Below are 22852 nucleotides of genomic sequence, written 5' to 3'. Positions count from 1 at the left end.
TTCTCTCCTAGATCCCACTCATCTTCCCTGCACCATGCTGCCCTCCCTGTACTACCTGGTGCCTGTGCTGGGGGGCTACGCTGTCACCCTCTCACTGCTGTATCATTGTGCTTCTCTCCTAGATCCCACTCATCTTCCCTGCACCATGCTGCCCTCCCTGTACTACCTGGTACCTGTGCTGGGGGGCTACGCTGTCACCCTCTCACTGCTGTATCATTGTGCTTCTCTCCTAGATCCCACTCATCTTCCCTGCACCATTCTGCCCTCCCTGTACTACCTGGTGCCTGTGCTGGGGGGCTACGCTGTCACCCTCTCACTGCTGTATCATTGTGCTTCTCTCCTAGATCCCACTCATCTTCCCTGCACCATGCTGCCCTCCCTGTACTACTTGGTACCTGTGCTGGGGGCTACGCTGTCACCCTCTCACTGCTGTATCATTGTGCTTCTCTCCTAGATCCCACTCATCTTCCCTGCACCATGCTGCCCTCCCTGTACTACCTGGTGCCTGTGCTGGGGGGCTACGCTGTCACCTCCTCACTGCTGTATCATTGTGCTTCTCTCCTAGATCCCACTCATCTTCCCTGCACCATGCTGCCCTCCCTGTACTACCTGGTGCCTGTGCTGGGGGGCTACGCTGTCACCCTCTCACTGCCGTATCATTGTGCTTCTCTCCTAGATCCCACTCATCTTCCCTGCACCATGCTGCCCTCCCTATACTACCTGGTACCTGTGCTGGGGGGCTACGCTGTCACCCTCTCACTGCTGTATCATTGTGCTTCTCTCCTAGATCCCACTCATCTTCCCTGCACCATGCTGCCCTCCCTGTACTACCTGGTGCCTGTGCTGGGGGGCTACGCTGTCACCCTCTCACTGCTGTATCATTGTGCTTCTCTCCTAGATCCCTCTCATCTTCCCTGCACCATGCTGCCCTCCCTGTACTACCTGGTACCTGTGCTGGGGGGCTACGCTGTCACCCTCTCACTGCTGTATCATTGTGCTTCTCTCCTAGATCCCTCTCATCTTCCCTGCACCATGCTGCCCTCCCTGTACTACCTGGTGCCTGTGCTGGGGGGCTACGCTGTCACCTCCTCACTGCCGTATCATTGTGCTTCTCTCCTAGATCCCACTCATCTTCCCTGCACCATGCTGGCCTCCCTGTACTACCTGGTGCCTGTGCTGGGGGGCTACGCTGTCACCCTAGATCCCACTCATCTTCCCTGCACCATGCTGCCCTCCCTGTACTACCTGGTGCCTGTGCTGGGGGGCTACGCTGTCACCCTCTCACTGCTGTATCATTGTGCTTCTCTCCTAGATCCCACTCATCTTTCCTGCACCATGCTGCCCTCCCTGTACTACCTGGTGCCTGTGCTGGGGGGCTACGCTGTCACCTCCTCACTGCCGTATCATTGTGCTTCTCTCCTAGATCCCACTCATCTTCCCTGCACCATGCTGCCCTCCCTGTACTACCTGGTGCCTGTGCTGGGGCTACGCTGTCACCCTCTCACTGCTGTATCATTGTGCTTCTCTCCTAAATCCCACTCATCTTCCCTGCACCATGCTGCCCTCCCTGTACTACCTGGTGCCTGTGCTGGGGGGCTACGCTGTCACCCTCTCACTGCCGTATCATTGTGCTTCTCTCCTAGATCCCACTCATCTTCCCTGCACCATGCTGCCCTCACTGTACTACCTGGTGCCTGTGCTGGGGGGCTACACTGTCACCCTCTCACTGCCGTATCATTGTGCTTCTCTCCTAGATCCCACTCATCTTCCCTGCACCATGCTGCCCTCCCTGTACTACCTGGTGCCTGTGCTGGGGGGGCTACGCTGTCACCTCCTCACTGCCGTATCATTGTGCTTCTCTCCTAGATCCCACTCATCTTCCCTGCACCATGCTGCCCTCCCTGTACTACCTGTTACCTGTGCTGGGGGTCTACGCTGTCACCCTCTCACTGCTGTGTCATTGTGCTTCTCTCCTAGATCCCACTCATCTTCCCTGCACCATGCTGCCCTCCCTGTACTACCTGGTGCCTGTGCTGGGGGGCTACGCTGTCACCCTCTCACTGCCGTATCATTGTGCTTCTCTCCTAGATCCCACTCATCTTCCCTGCACCATGCTGCCCTCCCTGTACTACCTGGTACCTGTGCTGGGGGGCTACACTGTCACCTCCTCACTGCCGTATCATTGTGCTTCTCTCCTAGATCCCACTCATCTTCCCTGCACCATGCTGCCCTCCCTGTACTACCTGGTACCTGTGCTGGGGGGCTACGCTGTCACCCTCTCACTGCCGTATCATTGTGCTTCTCTCCTAGATCCCACTCATCTTCCCTGCACCATGCTGCCCTCCCTGTACTACCTGGTGCCTGTGCTGGGGGCTACGCTGTCACCCTCTCACTGCTGTATCATTGTGCTTCTCTCCTAGATCCCACTCATCTTCCCTGCGCCATGCTGCCCTCCCTGTACTACCTGTTACCTGTGCTGGGGGGCTACGCTGTCACCCTCTCACTGCTGTATCATTGTGCTTCTCTCCTAGATCCCACTCATCTTCCCTGCACCATGCTGCCCTCCCTGTACTACCTGGTGCCTGTGCTGGGGGGCTATGCCGCCACCTCCTACTACCTGCTGAGACATCCGCACATCCTGCACAAGCGCAAGAGGCTTCCCTTCCACTGCCGACACATCTCCCACCGAGGGGGTGAGTACCACTGCCGACACATCTCCCACCGAGGGGGTAGTACCACTGCCGACACATTTCCCACTGAGGGGGTTGTACCACTGCTGACACATCTCACACCGAGGGGTGAATACCACTGCCGACACATCTCCCACCGAGGGGGTTATACCACTGCCGACACATCTCCCACCATGGCCGTGACTACCATTGCTGACATATCTCCCACCGAGGGGGTTGTACGACTGCCGACAAATCTCCCACCGAGGGGGTTATACCACTGCCGACACATCTATCACTGAGGGGGTGAGTAAAACTGCCGACACATCTCCCACCAAGGGGGTAGTACCACTGCCGACACTTCTCCCACAGAGAGGGTGGGTATCACTGCCGACACATTTCCCACCGAGGCAGTGAGCACCACTGCTGACACATTTCCCACCGAGGGGGTTATACCACTGCCGACACATCTCCCACCATGGCCGTGACTACCATTGCTGACATATCTCCCACGAGGGGGTTGTACGACTGCCGACACATCACCTATCGAAGGGGTAAGTACCACTGCCAACACATTTCCCACCGAAAGGGGTAAGTACCACTGCTGACAAATTTCTCACCGAGGGGGTTATACCACTGCTGACACATCTACCACCGAGGGGGTTATACCACTGCTGACACATCTACCACCGAGGGGGTTATACCACTGCTGACACATCTACCACCGAAAGGGTTATACCACTGCTGACACATCTACCACTGAGGGGGTTGTACCACTGCTGACACATCTTCCACCGATGGGGGTTATACCACTGCTGACACATCTACCACCGAGGGGGTTGTAGCACTGCCGACACATCTACCACCGAGGGGGTTATACCACTGCTGACACATCTACCATCGAAAGGGTTATACCACTGCTGACACATCTACCACCGAGGGGGTTATACCACTGCTGACACATCTACCACCGAGGGGGTTATACCACTGCTGACACATCTACCACCGAGGGGGTACTGTAGTACCACTGCTGACACATCTACCACCGAGGGGGTTATACCACTGCTGACACATCTACCACCGAAAGGGTTATACCACTGCTGACACATCTACCACCGATGGGGGTTATACCACTGCTGACACATCTACCACCGATGGGGGTTATACCACTGCTGACACATCTACCACCGAGGGGGTTATACCACTGCTGACACATCTACCACCGAGGGGGTTATACCACTGCTGACACATCTACCACCGAGGGGGTGAGTACCACTGCTGACACATCTACCACTGAGGGGGTTATACCACTGCTGACACATCTACCACCGAGGGGGTTATACCACTGCCGACACATCTACCACCGAGGGGGTTGTACCACTGCCGACACATCTACCACCGAGGGGGTTATACCACTGCTGACACATCTACCACCGAGGGGGTTGTACCACTGCTGACACATCTACCACCGAGGGGGTTATACCACTGCTGACACATCTACCACCAAGGGGGTGAGTACCACTGCCGACACATCTCCCACCAAGGGGGTTGTACCACTGCTGACACCTCTACAACTGAGGGGTGTGAGTACCACTGCTGACACATCTCCCACCGAGGGGGTAGTACCACTGCTGACACATCTCCCACCGAGGGGGTAGTACCACTGCCGACACATCTCCCACCGAGGGGGTAGTACCACTGCTGACACATCTCCCACCGAGGGGGTAGTACCACTGCTGACACATCTCCCACCGTGGGGGTAGTACCACTGCCGACACATCTCCCACCGAGGGGGTAGTACCACTGCCGAGAGATCTCCCACCGAGGGGGTGAGTACCATTGCCGACACATCTACCACCGAGGGGGTGAGTACCACTGCAGACACATCTTCTACCGAGGGGGTGAATACCACCTGTACCGCCCAATGTGAGCGCTGAAATTACACTTCGATCCCTTCCCTGGTGTACATCCATGTGACGAACACAAAATAATAATAATAATAATAATTATAGTAAAAATATAAATGTAGAAAATATTTTCTTTTATCAATGAAGCATTTTGTCCTTGGGGCAGTCTGAGCTGATGAACGGAGCACAGCATTGCTGACTATCACAGGAGTCTCCCGGTGAACGGAGCACAGCATTGCTGACTATCACAGGAGTCTCCCGGCGAACGGAGCACAGCATTGCTGACTATCACAGGAGTCTCCCGGTGAACGGAGCACAGCATTGCTGACTATCACAGAAGTCTCCTGGCGTACGGAGCACAGCATTGCTGACTATCACAGGAGTCTCCCGGTGAACAGAGCACAGCATTGCTGACTATCACAGGAGTCTCCTGGTGAACGGACCACAGCATTGCTGACTATCACAGAAGTCTCCTGGCGAACGGAGCACAGCATTGCTGACTATCACAGAAGTCTCCTGGCGAACGGAGCACAGCATTGCTGACTATCACAGGAGTCTCCCGGTGAACGGAGCACAGCATTGCTGACTATCACACTAGTCTCCCGTGAACGGAGCACAGCATTGCTGACTATCACAGAAGTCTCCTTGCGAACGGAGCACAGCATTGTTGACTATCATAGGAGTCTCCCGGTGAACGGAGCACAGCATTGCTGACTATCACAGTAGTCTCCCGGTGAACGGAGTACAGCATTGCTGACTATCACAGGAGTCTCCCGGTGAACGGAGCACAGCATTGCTGACTATCACAGTAGTCTCCCGGTGAACGGAGCACAGCATTGCTGACTATCACAGGAGTCTCCTGGTGAATGGAGCACAGCATTTCTGACTATCACAGTAGTCTCCTGGCGAACGGAGCACAGCATTGCTATCACAGGAGTCTCCCGGTGAACAGAGCACAGCATTGTTGACTATCACAGGAGTCTCCTGGTGAACGGAGCACAGCATTGTTGACTATCACAGGAGTCTCCTGGTGAACGGAGCACAGCATTGCTGACTATCACAGGAGTCTCCTGGCGAACGGAGCACAGCATTGCTGCCTATCACAGGAGTCTCCTTTTGAACGGAGCACAGCATTGCTGACTATCACAGGAGTCTCCCGGTGAACGGAGCACAGCATTGCTGCCTATTACAGGAGTCTCCTGGTGAACGGAGCACAGCATTGCTGACTATCACAAGAGTCTCCTGGTGAACGGAGCACAGCATTGCTGACTATCACAAGAGTCTCCTGGCGAACGGAGCACAGCATTGCTGACTATCACAAGAGTCTCCTGGTGAACGGAGCACAGCATTGCTGACTATCACAGGAGTCTCCTGGTGAACGGAGCACAGCATTGCTGACTATCACAGGAGTCTCCTGGTGAACGGAGCACAGCATTGCTGCCTATCACAGGAGTCTCCCGGTGAACGGAGCACAGCATTGCTGACTATCACAGGAGTCTCCCGGTGAAGGCTATTGTTTCCTGATCACTGGTCTCCGAAGATTCGCAGCCCAGTGATCAGGCCCTGTGTACGATGTCATATGACGGTTCCATTTATGAGACAGTGAACAGCTTGGGCACAAGCCCAGACGCGGACATAACCCTGCAATTATCAGTGCATAAAGCTTCCTGCTGAGAGGCCGGATCACCTGACTCACCTGAAAGGGCTCTGAAGTGGCAGTGTGGAGCGCCCCCAGGTTAAATGTCCAGACTACATTCAGCTGGGAAGCCCAGGACCCCTATACCTGACCCTCGGGAGGAGCATAGATTTGCCAGCATCACTGGCCAGGCGGCCCGGCCATCACAGTGCCGAATAAGTCTAGACTTATTCCGTGCCGCAAACAGGGAAAACTTTAAGCTGAGTGATTGCAGACGGTTTTCCCCCTGTGTGCAGGGCTGCAAATGTATTTGCTGCCGTTTCTAGGGGCGGGGGGGTCTCTGGTGGGACAGCGTTTACCTGATCGCTGAGCTCCGAAGATTCGCAGACCAGGATTAATGTCTGAATCAGGCCCACTGTTCCTAGCTGTCCTGCAAATCTCCTTTTCAAAATCTCTCTGCAGTGCAAGCAAGTATGTCTGCCATGAACATACACACACACACACACACATGTATAAACCAGATCAGCTTGCTGGGATTGGAAAATATATAGATATATAGGATCTAAAAAGAAAAAATGCTTGATAAATAATGTCCTCCGACTATCAACATGTCCGGTGGTGGCAATGGAGAGATATTACAGTGACCATAGCAGACAGAACTCAGTGTTGAACCACTCTGCTCATTGTATCATGTGCTGTGTAACTGTGGTTGCCGAGGTAGCCACATGACCTTGCACAGAATTACTCATCATTCATGGGAGCCTGGGAAAGATGATCATTAATTGTGTCCAGCTTTAGAACAGAGTTTACTTTCTATTTCACATGATTGATCCACCAGGTATAACTAACCAGGAATAACTAACCGGGAATAACTAATCAGGTATAACTAACCAAGAATAACTAACTGGGAATAACTAACCAGGTATAACTAACCGGGAACAACTAACCAGGGACAACTAATCAGGTATAACTAACTGGGAAAAACTAATCAGGTATAACTAACCAAGAATAACTAACTGGGAATAACTAACCAGGTATAACTAACCAGGAATACCTAACCAGGGATAACTAGCCGGGTATAACTAACCGGGACTAACTAACCAGGTATAACTAACCGGGAATAACTAACCAGGTATAACTAACCGGGAATAACTAATTGGGAATAACTAACCAGGTATAACTAACCGGGAATAACTAACCAGGTATAACTAACTTGGAATAACTAATCAGGTATAACTAACCAAGAATAACTAACTGGGTATAACTAACCGGGAATAACTAACCAGGTATAACTAACTGGGAATAACTAATCAGGTATAACTAACCAAGAATAACTAACTGGGAATAACTAACCAGGTATAACTAGCCAGGTATAACTAAGCAGGTATAACTAACCAGGGATAACTAGCCAGGTATAACTAACCAGGTATAACTAGCCAGGTATAACTAACCAGGGATAACTAGCCAGGTATAACTAACCAGGTATAACTAATCAGGTATAACTAACCAGGGGTAACTAGCCAGGTATAACTAACCAGGTATAACAAGCCAGGTATAACAAGCCAGGTATAACTAGCCAGGGATAACTAACTGGGAATAACTACTCAGGTATAACTAACCAAGAATAACTAACTGGGAATAACTAGCCAGGTATAACTAACCAGGTATAACTAACCAGGGATAACTAGCCAGGTATAACTAGCCAGGTATAACTAACCAGGGATAGCTAGCCAGGTATAACTAACCAGGTATAACTAATCAGGTATAACTAACCAGGAATAACTAGCCAGGTATAACTAACCGGGAACAACTAACCAGGGATAACTAACAAAGGACACATATTTAATACCTGCCTCTGTCCATAGACATTTGCCCGTGACTTTATTACTATATTGTGTTCCTTCTACCCTCCCTCTGGCCTGCTTACCCGGCAGCGCCCATATCACATAAAGCAGTTTTATTGCTCCTGGACATTGGACCTTATTCTGGTCTGTTCGGATGGCAGTATGCGTTCCTACGGGGGCGATGTTTTGCATCTGCGCATGTGCAGACGCTGGGTGCGTGCACCCACGGCAAACAAACTGTTCGCTGGGTGCACACACCCAACCTTGCGGTGGGCATCAGGCAGGGGTACTCGCCCATGGGAACACCCATCGTTCACCGCCCAACCGATGTCAGCTGCCCCCCCTCTTCCCTCAGACTTGCTCTGAGCAACCTTAGATCTGCGTGCTCTTTCCACATCATTCGATGGTCAGCGACCATCGAATGATGTGGGTGTCGTCCCGCCCCCCCCCCCCGCTGGCTGCGAATGGATGTTTATGTAAAACATCCATTCGCAGCCAGTGCATGCGACCACACGCTGCGAATCGGTGGGGGCCAGGCGGGGTTTGGTGAATTCGCATCGGAACGAACCAATCAGAATAACCTCCCTTATGCAGATGCGTTGGATCCAGGGGTAGTTTCACTGCTGAACAGCACAGACGTCGGCTACAATAAGTACTAATGTCTAGAAGGAGCAGGCGATACATCCATCTCATCTGGACCCTTTATGACGGTTCTGTTTTGTCTTTCAGGAGCGGGTGAGAGAATCGAGAATACTCTAGAAGCGTTTGACAAGTGAGTTCTGCGAATGACGTGTATTGTACAGCGACAGTAACAGCGTGGGCGCGGATTGGTGGCACGGATACTTGGCCCGCGCACGTGTCCCTGGGTACTGATGATAAATGCACCTGTGCATACCACGTCTAGCTGCAGTTTGATGGCTGATAATTGTGGTCATTGAAGGTATCGATAACCATAGTTTACACAAGTTCCGTCGGCACTCGTCAGACAGGGGCTGATTCCGTGCCTCATACAGCGTTTCACGTTTGTGTCTTCTGATAATGACGCTGATAATGTTGATTATACTTCATTTTAGCGGCTTTATCGGACAAGTGGGTCCGGCCGGTGTATGGGATCTTATCGATGTTCAGCAGGATAAATAGAAAAATACATTTATTAAATAAGATGGGTCTTTGCTATGGGCAACCAATCGAATTCTATCTATTATCTTCCAGAAGGTGCAAAATAAATATGAAGTAGAATGTAATTGGTTGCTATGGGCAACTTCCCATCTTTGACATAACTTAGTAAACAAAGCCCATAGTGTGTTGCTAGGGATGTGTACAGAAGCCCTGTAGAAACGAATGTATTAGCAGACTGTAGGTGATAAATACGTTACACACCCGGTGGCGCGTTTCACCGCTCCACTAATCACTGACTGTTTTGCTTGATGTGGTGCCAAGTAGTTGCTGGTCCCATTGTGCCTGCGGTCCTCCATGTGTGGCGACACCTCCAGCTGAGTAAACACACCGGCGGCTGTATCCGGACCACATCAGCACAGATCTGTTGTTGCAATGAGGTGGCGTCGATGCCTCTCACACATAGCCTCCCTGGCCTAAAAATGAAAATAGGTGATGTTGCCCATAGAAACCAATAATATTCAGTCTATCATTTTCTAGGATGCAATAACAAAATGATAGACTGAATCTGATTGGTTCAATTCTGAACCTGTATTGTACCCCGCTTTCCTTCCCCGCCCTCAAACAGCTGCTGCTGTAGTGTGCCCGTAGTACTGGACACTGGTACATTGGGGCAGATTTATTTAGCCTGGTGAAGAGAAAAAGTGGAGCTACAGTAGAATAGGATAAAGCACCATCCAATCAGCTCCCAACGGTCATTTTTCAAACACAGCTGATTGACTACTGCTTTACCACCTTCTACTTTACCTCTTCACCAGGCTTAATACATCTGCCCCATTGTGACATGGGCTGAAGATCGTTTAGCACCTGAATCAGGTCCAGTAGATACTGTGCGCAGGTGAGTTGCCTTTGCTGTACTGTGCGCAGGTGAGTTGCCTTTGCTGTACTGTGCGCAGGTGAGTTGCCTTTGCTGTACTGTGCGCAGGGGAGTTGCCTTTGCTGTACTGTGCGCAGGGGAGTTGCCTTTGCTGTACTGTGCGCAGGGGAGTTGCCTTTGCTGTACTGTGTGCAGGGGAGTTGCCTTTGCTGTACTGTGGGCAGGGGAGTTGCCTTTGCTGTACTGTGTGCAGGGGAGTTGCCTTTGCTGTACTGTGCGCAGGGGAGTTGCCTTTGCTGTACTATGCGCAGGGGAGTTGCCTTTGCTGTACTGTGCGCAGAGGATTTGCCTTTGCTGTACTGTGCGCAGGTGAGTTGCTTTTGCTGTACTGTGTGCAGGGGAGTTGCCTTTGCTGTACTGCACGCAGGGGAGTTGCCTTTGCTGTACTGTGCGCAGGTGAGTTGCCTTTGCTGTACTGCACGCAGGGGAGTTGCCTTTGCTGTACTGTGCGCAGGTGAGTTGCCTTTGCTGTACTGTGCGCAGGTGAGTTGCCTTTGCTGTGCTTTGCGCAGGGGAGTTGCCTTTGCTGTACTGTGCGCAGGTGAGTTGCCTTTGCTGTACTGTGCGCAGGGGAGTTGGCTTTCTTGTACTGTGTGCAGGGGAGTTGCCTTTGCTGTAATGTGCGCAGGGGAGTTGCCTTTGCTGTGCTGTGCGCAGGTGAGTTGCCTTTGCTGTACTGTGCGCAGGGGAGTTGCCTTTGCTGTACTGTGCGCAGGTGAGTTGCCTTTGCTGTATTGTGCGCAGGGGAGTTGCCTTTGCTGTACTGTGCGCAGGTGAGTTGCCTTTGCTGTACTGTGCGCAGGGGAGTTGTCTTTGCTGTACTGTGCGCAGATGAGTTGCCTTTGCTGTACTGTGCGCAGGGGAGTTGCCTTTGATTTACTGTGCGCAGGGGAGTTGCCTTTGCTGTACTGTGCGCAGGGGAGTTGCCTTTGATTTACTGTGCGCAGGGGAGTTGCCTTTGCTGTACTGTGCACAGGGGAGTTGCCTTTGCTGTACTGTGTGCAGGGGAGTTGCCTTTGCTGTACTGAGCGCAGGGGAGTTGCCTTTGCTGTACTGAGCGCAGGGGAGTTGCCTTTGCTGTACTGTGCGCAGGTGAGTTGCCTTTGCTGTACTGTGCGCAGGGGAGTTGCCTTTGCTGTACTGTGCGCAGGTGAGTTGCCTTTGCTGTATTGTGCGCAGGGGAGTTGCCTTTGCTGTACTGTGCGCAGGTGAGTTGCCTTTGCTGTACTGTGCGCAGGGGAGTTGTCTTTGCTGTACTGTGCGCAGGGGAGTTGCCTTTGCTGTACTATGCGCAGGGGAGTTGCCTTTGATTTACTGTGCGCAGGGGAGTTGCCTTTGCTGTACTGTGCGCAGGGGAGTTGCCTTTGCTGTACTGTGCGCAGGGGAGTTGCCTTTGCTGTACTGAGCGCAGTGGAGTTGCCTTTGCTGTACTGAGCGCAGGGGAGTTGCCTTTGCTGTACTGTGCGCAGGTGAGTTGCCTTTGCTGTACTGTGCGCAGGGGAGTTGCCTTTGCTGTACTGTGCGCAGGTGAGTTGCCTTTGCTGTACTGTGCGCAGGGGAGTTGCCTTTGCTGCACTGTGCGCAGGGGAGTTGCCTTTGCTGTACTGTGCACAGGGGAGTTGCCTTTGCTGTACTGTGCGCAGGTGAGTTGTCTTTGCTGTACTGTGCGCTGGGGAGTTGCCATTGCTGTACTGTGCACAGGGGAGTTGACTTTGCTGTACTGTGTGCAGGTGAGTTGCCTTTGCTGAACTGTGCGCAGGTGAGTTGCCTTTGCTGTACTGTGCGCAGGGGAGTTGCCTTTGCTGTACTGTGGGCAGATGAGTTGCCTTTGCTGTACTGTGCGCAGGGGAGTTTCCTTTGCTTTACTGTGCGCAGGGGAGTTGCCTTTGCTGTACAGTGCACAGTTGAGTTGCCTTTGCTGTACAGTGCACAGTTGAGTTGCCTTTGCTGTACTGTGCGTAGGGGAGGTGCCTTTGCTGTAATGTGCGCAGGTGAGTTGCCTTTGCTGTACAGTGCGCAGGTGCGTTGCCTTTGCTCTACTGTGCGCAGGTGAGTTGCCTTTGCTGTACAGTGCGCAGGTGAGTTGCCTTTGCTGTACTGTGCGCAGGTTAGTTGCCTTTGCTGTACTGTGCGCAGGGGAGTTGCCTTTGCTGTACTGTGCGCAGGGGATTTGCCTTTGCTGTACTGGGTGCAGGGGAGTTGCCTTTGCTGAACTGTGCGCAGGTGAGTTGCCTTTGCTGTAATGTGCGCAGGTGAGTTGCCTTTTGCTTTACTGTGCGCAGGTGAGTTGCCTTTGCTGTACTCTGCGCAGGGGAGTTGCCTTTGCTGTACTGTGTGCAGGTGAGTTGCCTTTGCTGTACAGTGCGCAGGTGAGTTGCCTTTGCTGTACTGTGCACAGGGGAGTTTCCTTTGCTTTACTGTGCGCAGGGGAGTTGCCTTTGCTGTACAGTATGCAGGTGAGTTGCCTTTGCTGTACTTTGCGCAGATGAGTTTCCTTTGCTGTACTGTGCGCAGGTGAGTTGCCTTTGCTGTACTGTGCGCAGGTGAGTTGCCTTTGCTGTACTGTGCGCAGGGGAGTTGCCTTTGCTGTACTGTGCGCAGGGGAGTTGTCTTTGCTGTACTGTGCGCAGGGGAGTTGCCTTTGCTGTACTGTGCGCAGGGGAGTTGCCTTTGATTTACTGTGCGCAGGGGAGTTGCCTTTGCTGTACTGTGCGCAGGGGAGTTGCCTTTGCTGTACTGTGCGCAGGGGAGTTGCCTTTGCTGTACTGAGCGCAGTGGAGTTGCCTTTGCTGTACTGAGCGCAGGGGAGTTGCCTTTGCTGTACTGTGCGCAGGTGAGTTGCCTTTGCTGTACTGTGCGCAGGGGAGTTGCCTTTGCTGTACTGTGCGCAGGTGAGTTGCCTTTGCTGTACTGTGCGCAGGGGAGTTGCCTTTGCTGCACTGTGCGCAGGGGAGTTGCCTTTGCTGTACTGTGCACAGGGGAGTTGCCTTTGCTGTACTGTGCGCAGGTGAGTTGTCTTTGCTGTACTGTGCGCTGGGGAGTTGCCATTGCTGTACTGTGCACAGGGGAGTTGACTTTGCTGTACTGTGTGCAGGTGAGTTGCCTTTGCTGAACTGTGCGCAGGTGAGTTGCCTTTGCTGTACTGTGCGCAGGGGAGTTGCCTTTGCTGTACTGTGGGCAGATGAGTTGCCTTTGCTGTACTGTGCGCAGGGGAGTTTCCTTTGCTTTACTGTGCGCAGGGGAGTTGCCTTTGCTGTACAGTGCACAGTTGAGTTGCCTTTGCTGTACAGTGCACAGTTGAGTTGCCTTTGCTGTACTGTGCGTAGGGGAGGTGCCTTTGCTGTAATGTGCGCAGGTGAGTTGCCTTTGCTGTACAGTGCGCAGGTGCGTTGCCTTTGCTCTACTGTGCGCAGGTGAGTTGCCTTTGCTGTACAGTGCGCAGGTGAGTTGCCTTTGCTGTACTGTGCGCAGGTTAGTTGCCTTTGCTGTACTGTGCGCAGGGGAGTTGCCTTTGCTGTACTGTGCGCAGGGGAGTTGCCTTTGCTGTACTGGGTGCAGGGGAGTTGCCTTTGCTGAACTGTGCGCAGGTGAGTTGCCTTTGCTGTAATGTGCGCAGGTGAGTTGCCTTTTGCTTTACTGTGCGCAGGTGAGTTGCCTTTGCTGTACTCTGCGCAGGGGAGTTGCCTTTGCTGTACTGTGTGCAGGTGAGTTGCCTTTGCTGTACAGTGCGCAGGTGAGTTGCCTTTGCTGTACTGTGCACAGGGGAGTTTCCTTTGCTTTACTGTGCGCAGGGGAGTTGCCTTTGCTGTACAGTGTGCAGGTGAGTTGCCTTTGCTGTACTTTGCGCAGATGAGTTTCCTTTGCTGTACTGTGCGCAGGTGAGTTGCCTTTGCTGTACTGTGCGCAGGTGAGTTGCCTTTGCTGTACTATGCGCAGGGGAGTTGCCTTTGCTGCACTGTGCGCAGGGGAGTTGCCTTTGCTGTACTGTGCACAGGGGAGTTGCCTTTGCTGTACTGTGCGCAGGTGAGTTGTCTTTGCTGTACTGTGCGCTGGGGAGTTGCCATTGCTGTACTGTGCGCAGGGGAGTTGACTTTGCTGTACTGTGTGCAGGTGAGTTGCCTTTGCTGAACTGTGCGCAGGTGAGTTGCCTTTGCTGTACTGTGCGCAGGTGAGTTGCCTTTGCTGTACTGTGCGCAGGGGAGTTGCCTTTGCTGTACTGTGGGCAGATGAGTTGCCTTTGCTGTACTGTGCGCAGGGGAGTTTCCTTTGCTTTACTGTGCGCAGGGGAGTTGCCTTTGCTGTACAGTGCACAGTTGAGTTGCCTTTGCTGTACTGTGCGTAGGGGAGGTGCCTTTGCTGTAATTTGCGCAGGTGAGTTGCCTTTGCTGTACAGTGCGCAGGTGCGTTGCCTTTGCTCTACTGTGCGCAGGTGAGTTGCCTTTGCTGTACAGTGCGCAGGTGAGTTGCCTTTGCTGTACTGTGCGCAGGTTAGTTGCCTTTGCTGTACTGTGCGCAGGGGAGTTGCCTTTGCTGTACTGTGCGCAGGGGATTTGCCTTTGCTGTACTGGGTGAAGGGGAGTTGCCTTTGCTTTACTGTGTGCAGGTGAGTTGCCTTTGCTGTACTGTGCACAGGGGAGTTTCCTTTGCTTTACTGTGCGCAGGGGAGTTGCCTTTGCTGTACAGTGTGCAGGTGAGTTGCCTTTGCTGTACTTTGCGCAGATGAGTTTCCTTTGCTGTACTGTGCGCAGGTGAGTTGCCTTTGCTGTACTGTGCGCAGGTGAGTTGCCTTTGCTGTACTATGCGCAGGGGAGTTGCCTTTGCTGCACTGTGCGCAGGGGAGTTGCCTTTGCTGTACTGTGCACAGGGGAGTTGCCTTTGCTGTACTGTGCGCAGGTGAGTTGTCTTTGCTGTACTGTGCGCTGGGGAGTTGCCATTGCTGTACTGTGCGCAGGGGAGTTGACTTTGCTGTACTGTGTGCAGGTGAGTTGCCTTTGCTGAACTGTGCGCAGGTGAGTTGCCTTTGCTGTACTGTGCGCAGGGGAGTTGCCTTTGCTGTACTGTGGGCAGATGAGTTGCCTTTGCTGTACTGTGCGCAGGGGAGTTTCCTTTGCTTTACTGTGCGCAGGGGAGTTGCCTTTGCTGTACAGTGCACAGTTGAGTTGCCTTTGCTGTACTGTGCGTAGGGGAGGTGCCTTTGCTGTAATTTGCGCAGGTGAGTTGCCTTTGCTGTACAGTGCGCAGGTGCGTTGCCTTTGCTCTACTGTGCGCAGGTGAGTTGCCTTTGCTGTACAGTGCGCAGGTGAGTTGCCTTTGCTGTACTGTGCGCAGGTTAGTTGCCTTTGCTGTACTGTGCGCAGGGGAGTTGCCTTTGCTGTACTGTGCGCAGGGGATTTGCCTTTGCTGTACTGGGTGAAGGGGAGTTGCCTTTGCTGAACTGTGCGCAGGTGAGTTGCCTTTGCTGTAATGTGCGCAGGTGAGTTGCCTTTTGCTTTACTGTGCGCAGGTGAGTTGCCTTTGCTGTACTCTGCGCAGGGGAGTTGCCTTTGCTGTACTGTGCGCAGGTGAGTTGCCTTTGCTGTACAGTGCGCAGGTGAGTTGCCTTTGCTGTACTGTGCGCAGGGGAGTTTCCTTTGCTTTACTGTGCGCTGGGGAGTTGCCTTTGCTGTACAGTGTGCAGGTGAGTTGCCTTTGCTGTACTTTGCGCAGATGAGTTGCCTTTGCTGTACTGTGCGCAGGTGAGTTGCCTTTGCTGTACTGTGCGCAGGGGAGTTGCCTTTGCTGTACAGTGCGCAGGGGAGTTGCCTTTGCTGTACTGTGCACAGGGGAGTTGCCTTTGCTGTACTGTGCGCAGGTGAGTTGCCTTTTGCTGTACTGTGTGCAGGGGAGTTGCCCTTGCTGTACAGTGTGCAGATGAGTTGCCTTTGCTGTACTGTGCACAGGTGAGTTGCCTTTACTGTACAGTTACTGGAACACTGTCCCGGGAAAGTTACTGATTACACCTGGATGTAATGCTACCTGTGCACTGTAACTTCTGCTGGCCTGTCCTGTTAATCATTACTGGAATAAATATACTTGATCCCACTCAGATCCCGGCTGCTGACACACCTTCCCATCCTGTGTACTTCTCCTCCATGGGCGTCCCTACAGAGCACTCTCTGGCCTCTTCATAGTGGCAAAACATGGCTCCTGTAATTGACTTTACAGTTGCCTCCTGGGCTGGTGTCTTAGCCTTGGTGGTCCACCTCCGCTGTCCCTGGTGTTTGGCTCAGCACAGTCCGTGTCTTCCTCTCCCCGTTAAAAAACACCATCAAATTTGTAAATTCTGAAGCTAAAGGTTATTGTATTGGGGGAGTTGAATGTCCGGGCTGCCAGGGAAAATGACTGGGCAGTAAATGAATTAATCTCTGGTCCTTTCATTGCAGTGCCATGGCCAACCACACGGACCTCCTGGAGCTGGACTGTCACATCACCAAGGATGGCCAGGTTGTCGTGTCTCATGATGGGAACCTGCTTCGGCAGACGGGACATGATGTCAACATATGTGACCTCCGGTTTGAGGTATTGAAAGAGAAGTCTGTGGTCTTCTGTTGCTCACTGTCCTTATGTCCTGCAGTAGTGGGTCAGGAGGTCTAAGGTATGGGTCCATGGTCTTCTGTTGCTCACTGTCCTTATGTCCTGCTGTAGTGGGTCAGGAGGTCTAAGGTATGGGTCTATGGTTTTCTGTTGCTCGTTGTCCTGCAGTAGTGGGTCAGGAGGTCTAAGGTATTGGTGCATGGTCTTCTGTTGCTCACTCTCCTTATGTTCTGCAGTAGTGGGTCGGGAGGTCTATGGTATGAGTGTATGGTCATCTGTTGCTCGATGTCCTTATGTCCTGCAGTAGTCGGTCCAGAGATCTATGGTATGAGTGTATGGTCTTCTGTTGCTTACTTTCCTTATGTCCTGCAGTAGTGGGTCAGGAGGTCTATGGTATGAGTGTATGGTCTTCTGTTGCTCGATGTCTTTATGTCCTGCAGTAGTGAGTCAGGAGGTCTAAGATATGGGTCCATGGTCTTCTGTTGCTCGCTGTCTTTATGTCCTACAGTAGTGGGTCAGGAGGTCTATGGTATGAGTGTATGGTCTTCTGTTGCTCGATGTCCTTATGTCCTACAGTAGTGGGTCAGGAGGTCTAAGATATGGGTGCATGATCAACTGTTGCTCGCTGTGCTTATGTTCTACAGTAGTGGGTCAGGAGGTCTAAGGTATGGGTGCATGGTCTTCTGTTGCTCCCTGTCCTTATGTCCGGCAGTAGTGGGTCAGGACGTCTATGGTATGAGTGTATGGTCTTCTGTTGCTCGCTGTGCTTATGTCCTGCAGTAGTGGGTCAGAAGGTCTAAGGTATGGGTCCATGATCTTCTGTTGCTCACTGTCCTTATGTCCTACAATAGTGGGTCATCGCATCAATTCCTTATTCCATCTCTCTCTTCCTTTAGGAACTTCCCAGATACAAGGAGTACCTGGAGGTGACCTTCTTCCCAGGTGTGTGGTAGTAGCATCTCAGCACACAGTGGCACGGGTCAGCAGACAGACTCTGTCGTTGGGAGGGGCAGGAGTCCGCTGGCATCACTAGCGAACCCGATTTCCCCGAAGCCATCGCAGTCTAGACTTACACATCGCTGGATGCAGGGTGGTGGTGATGGTGGGGGAACCCAGTCGACAGTAAGTGAAATCAAATGGATTTCCTCCTCTTCGTACAGCTGCAACGCCATTCACAGCCATGCACAGGGGAGGCATTTCACTCTGGCGGGGAGGCAACTAACTAATCACTGGACTCTGAAAACTTGCAGCCCAGCAATCAGGTCTGAATAAGCCCCAGTGTGCGGCAGGTGGTGACCTCAGTCATTTACTGTAGCTTGCAAGCCAAATACTGTATTTGCAGTCTTTCACAGGACGCTGGGAGTTGCAGTTCCACCATGCCCCATCATGTAATCACTAGGTGTAGATGACTGAAGCCCCATAAAATGTTATATCTATATTACTGGCAGTGAAGATGTTCCCTGTCTATAACAGGTCACAAGTCAACAGGCAGAGACCGGCGTATGCCGCTGCTGGAGGAGGTGTTCCAGAGATACCCAGAGAAGCCGATCAATGTAGAAGTTAAGGCAGATGATGATGAGTTAATTAAAAAGGTAATTGCAGAAAATGGACTCATTGCACTCATGTGACTGCAGCTAGTAACACTGTCCTGGTGTCTCCTCCTGGTTTGTCCCCCTTGTGTATCCTCCTGGTTTGCATGTCTCCTATTGATTGTGTCCTCCTGGTGGCTCCCCCTGGGGTCTCTTCCTTGTGTCTCCGCCTGGTGTCTTCTCCTGGTATCTCCCCCTGGTGGTCCCTAGCGGTGTCTCCCCCTGGTGTCTTCTCCTGGTATCTCTCCCTGGTGTGCCCCCCTGGTGTCTCCTTCTGTTGTTTCCCCTTGGTGTCTCCTTCTGGTGTCCCCCCCCCCCGCCCCCCACCGGTGTCTCCTCCTGGTGTTTCCCCCTGGTGTATTCCTCTGGTGTCTTCTCCTGATATCTCCCCCTGGTGTGTCCTACCGGTGCCTCCCCCTGATGTATCCTTCAGGTGTTTCCCCCCAGTGTCTCCCCCTGGTGTATCCCTCTGGTGTCTCCTCCTGATGGCTCCTGGTGTCTCCTCCAGGTATCAGAGCTCGTGAAGAAATATCATCGCACGGACAGGACCATCTGGGCCTGTACAACCAATAGTGTCATGAAGAAATGTCGGAAGGAGGTAAAACACCACTATAATGAAAACTATGAAGTACACTAAACAAAATGACCAAATGCTTCATCTTTTCTGTTCATTTTAATATAACTTTACCATGAATGTATACCACTCACTAATCCTCTGTAATTACTCATCTTCCTCCCTACACCTCACTCATCCTTCTCCCTGCACCTCACTCATCTACCTCCCTACACCTCCCTCGTCCTCCTCCCTACACCTCCCTAATTTTCCTCCCTACACCTCCCTCGTCCTCCTCCCTACACTTCCCTCATTCTCCTCCCTACACCTCCCTCATCCTCCTCTTTACACCTCCCTCATCCTCCTCTTTACACCTCCCTCATCCTCCTCCCTGCACCACCCTCACTCTGCTCTCTACATCTCCCTCATCATCCTCTCTACACCTCCCTCATTCTCCTCCCTACACCTCCCTACACCTCCGTCTCTACATCTCCCTCATCCTCCTCTCTACATCTCCTCATCATCCTCTCCATCCCCGTCATCCTTTTCTCTATGCTTCCCTCACCTACCTATCTACACCTTCCCTCATCTTCTCTACACCTCCCTCATCCTCCTCTCTACAATTCCCTCATCCTATTATCCATGCTTCCCTCATCTTTCTCTGCACACCTCTTTCATCTTCTGTACACCTCCCTCATCATTCTCTCTATCTCTCTACACCTCCTTCATCCTCCTCTTTGCACCTCTTTTATCTTCCTCTTTGATCTTCTTTCATCCTCCTCCTACACCTCCCTCATCCTCCTCCGTACACCTCCCTCATCCTCCTCTCTAACTCCCTCATCCTCCTTCTACACCTCCCTCATCCCCCTCTCTACACCTCCTTCACCCTCCTCCCTACACCTCCCTCTTCCTCCTCTCTACAATTCCCTCATCCTCCTCTCGACACCTCCCTCACCCTCTTCTCTATGCTTCTCTCTTCTTTTGCCCTACACCTCCCTCATCTTCCTCTCTACACCTTCCCTCATCTTTTCTACACCTTCCTCATCTTTCACACTACACCTCCCTCATCTTCCTCCCTACACCTTCCCTCATCTTTTCTACACCTCCCTCATTTACCTCCCTCATTTTCCCTACACCTCCCTCGTTCTCCTTACTACACCTCCCTCATCTTCCTCCCTACACCTCCCTCATTTTCTCTACACCTCCCTACACCTCCATCATCTTCTCTACACCTCCCTCATCTTCCTCCCTACACCTCCTTCATCTTCCTTCCTGCACCTCGCTCATCTTCCTTCCTACACCTCCTTCATCTTCCTCCATACACCTCCATCATCTTTCTCCCTACACCTCCCTCATCTTCCTCCCTACACCTCTCTCATCTTCCTTCCTACACCTCCCTCATCTTCCTCCTTACACCTCCCTCATCTTCCTCCTTACACCTCCCTCATCTTCCTCCCTACACCTCCCTCATCTTCCTCCCTACACCTCCCGCAGTGGCAAACGCAGGATTTTCAGAAGGGGGTTTCCAGAGGGGCGGAGCAAACCACGGAGATGGACACTTAGGTGACCCAGTATATGTCGGGTCAGTTATTATGAATAATGAGCCCACTCCACTATACACCCCTCCTCTGTGTATTAAACATCCTCTACCACCCTGGAAGTTATGTATCAGGGCCCCTTCATTCAGCCCAATGCCCCCTTCTCCCACCTCATCTCCCACCATCTGTGCAGTAAAGGGGTAATTAGTGGAAATTACTGATCCAGGCCCTACATGCTGAGCGGTTGATATAATACCCCCTACCACCTGGGGCAAAGCTTCCCCCACCCCTACCGCTGGAGGATCGGTAAGTGCCCCAATACATTGCTATGCCGAGGGGTCTACACTGCTGTTGATGCCCCTGTATGTATGTATATAAATAATAATAATAATTAAAAAAAAAATAATAATAATATATATATATATATATATATATATATTATTATTATTATTATTATTATTATTTATTTTTTTTAATTATTATTATTATTTTTTTAATTATTATTATTATTTTTTTTAATTATTATTATTATTTTTTTTAATTATTATTATTATTTTTTTTAATTATTATTATTATTTTTTTTAATTATTATTATTATTTATATACATTTGGTCTATCTATATTATTCATAATTTTCTGGTGGGAGGACAGCTTGCTTGACTGCAGATATCTCCAGTTCCCAGAAATAGATTTCTTAGATTTTAATGGAATTAAAAACTAGAGAATCCCACCTACCAAATTGTATTGGGGACTAGGGGATGAGAGTTCAGGAGGCAGAGCAATCTGCCAACGAGAATATAAAACTACATACCAGGTGTGTGGAGCTGGAGCAGTAACCAGCTGCTGGAAGGCTGATATCTCTGATTTTGGGAACAGCAGAGACAAGCTACTAGTGTCCATCAAAGGGGAAGAGTCCCAGATTTTGGAATATACCCTCAAAAAAACTCTAAGTCAGACAGAACCTGAAATATCTGACTGGGAAGAGCAATTAATAGGCTTGGATGGGGACCACTGTTTTGAAGTCAGATATCTCCGGTTCCCAAGGGCCGATTTTTAAAATTCTTATACCCATGGAAAGAGGGGACCCTCAGCTTTCAGCCTAGGGTCCTTAGACTCCTGGGGGGTTTCTGGGTACTCAGAAACCCCCCCTGCGTGCGCTACTGACCTCCCGCATATTCCTCCCTCATCTTCCTCCCTACACCTCCCTCCTTACACCACCCTCATCTTCCTCCCTACACTTCCCTCACCTTCCCTACACCTCCCTCATCTTCCTCCCTACACCTCCCTCATCTTCCCTACACCTCCCTCATCTTCCTCCCTACACCTCCATCATCTTATCTACACCTCCCTCATCTTCTCTACACCTCCCTCATCTTCCTCCCTACACCTCCCTCATCTTCTCTACACCACCCTCATCTTCCTCCCTACATCTCCCTCATCTTCCTCCTTCCACCTCCCTCATCTTCCTCCCTACACCTCCCTCATCTTCCTATCTACACCTCCCTCATCTTCCTCCCTACACCTCCCTCATCTTCCTCCCTACACCTCCATTATCTTCCTCCCTACACCTCCCTCATCTTCTCTACACCTCCCTCATCTTCCTCCCTACACCTCCCTCATCTTCCTCCCTACACCTCCCTCATCTTCCTCCCTACACCTCCCTCATCTTCTTCCCTACACCTCCCTCATCTTCTCTACACCTCCCTCATCTTCCTCCCTACACCTCCCTCATCTTCCTCCCTACACCTCCCTCATCTTCCTTCCTACACCTCTCTCATCTTCCCTACACCTCCCTCATCTTCCTCCCTACACCTCCCTCATCTTCCCTACACCTCCCTCATCTTCCTCCCTACACCTCCCTCATCTTCTCTACACCTCCCTCATCTTCCTCCCTACACCTCCCTCATCTTCTCTACACCACCCTCATCCTCCCTACACCTCCCTCATCTTCCTCCCTACACCTCCCTCATCTTCTCTACACCTCCCTCATCTTCTCTACACCTCCCTCCCTACACCTTGCATATCCTCCTCCCTGCATCTTGCTGATGATCCTCTCTGCATTGTACACCAGAACCCAGGCATGCCAGTGATGTTCACCCCCCATCGGGGAATCCTCCTTCTTCTGCTCTACTACACTGGGCTACTTCCCTTCGTCCCTCTCAGCGAGTCTGTGGTTGAAACTTACATGCCATCTATTATCAACAGGTCAGTCTCTTCCTATACACAGGTCACCCATTGTAACCTTGGCATTATACAACATACACAGGTCAGAGCCTGCAGAGCAGTGTCTGTTGTGTAGTGCCCACGTGAGTTATGAGTGCTCGTGGTGTTTGTGTGGTCACAGAGGTCACAATATTGGTCTTATTTCAGGACATATTTCCCCCACAACTGGCTGATGAGGAACCGGTTCCTGGTCTTCCTGCAGGACAAGTGAGTGATGTACAAGGCAATGGTAGTAATGCAACCTGCATTGGCCTTACGTAATGACCC

General features: G+C 51.7%; 1 protein-coding gene across 1 annotated transcript in view; it reads left to right on the top strand.

Annotated features, from left to right (window-relative positions):
* Positions 1–22852, top strand: part of LOC146019841 (lysophospholipase D GDPD1-like) — a 32958-nt gene that overhangs the window by 8517 nt on the left and 1589 nt on the right. Inside the window, exons 2-9 of the mRNA XM_083152438.1 lie at positions 2532–2693; positions 8786–8828; positions 16532–16667; positions 17579–17624; positions 18156–18274; positions 18780–18869; positions 22434–22567; positions 22733–22792. Coding sequence (XP_083008564.1) covers positions 2555–2693; positions 8786–8828; positions 16532–16667; positions 17579–17624; positions 18156–18274; positions 18780–18869; positions 22434–22567; positions 22733–22792 — 767 coding nt within the window. The 5' untranslated portion in view covers positions 2532–2554. The remainder of the gene's footprint in view (positions 1–2531; positions 2694–8785; positions 8829–16531; positions 16668–17578; positions 17625–18155; positions 18275–18779; positions 18870–22433; positions 22568–22732; positions 22793–22852) is intronic.

The sequence above is a fragment of the Crinia signifera genome, chromosome 7, assembly GCF_055691185.1.
Source record: "Crinia signifera chromosome 7, ASM5569118v1, whole genome shotgun sequence".
Taxonomy (NCBI): Eukaryota; Metazoa; Chordata; class Amphibia; order Anura; family Myobatrachidae; genus Crinia; species Crinia signifera.
The sequence above is the reverse complement of the archived record's forward strand: the minus strand, read 5'-3'. Positions and strand labels throughout refer to the sequence as shown.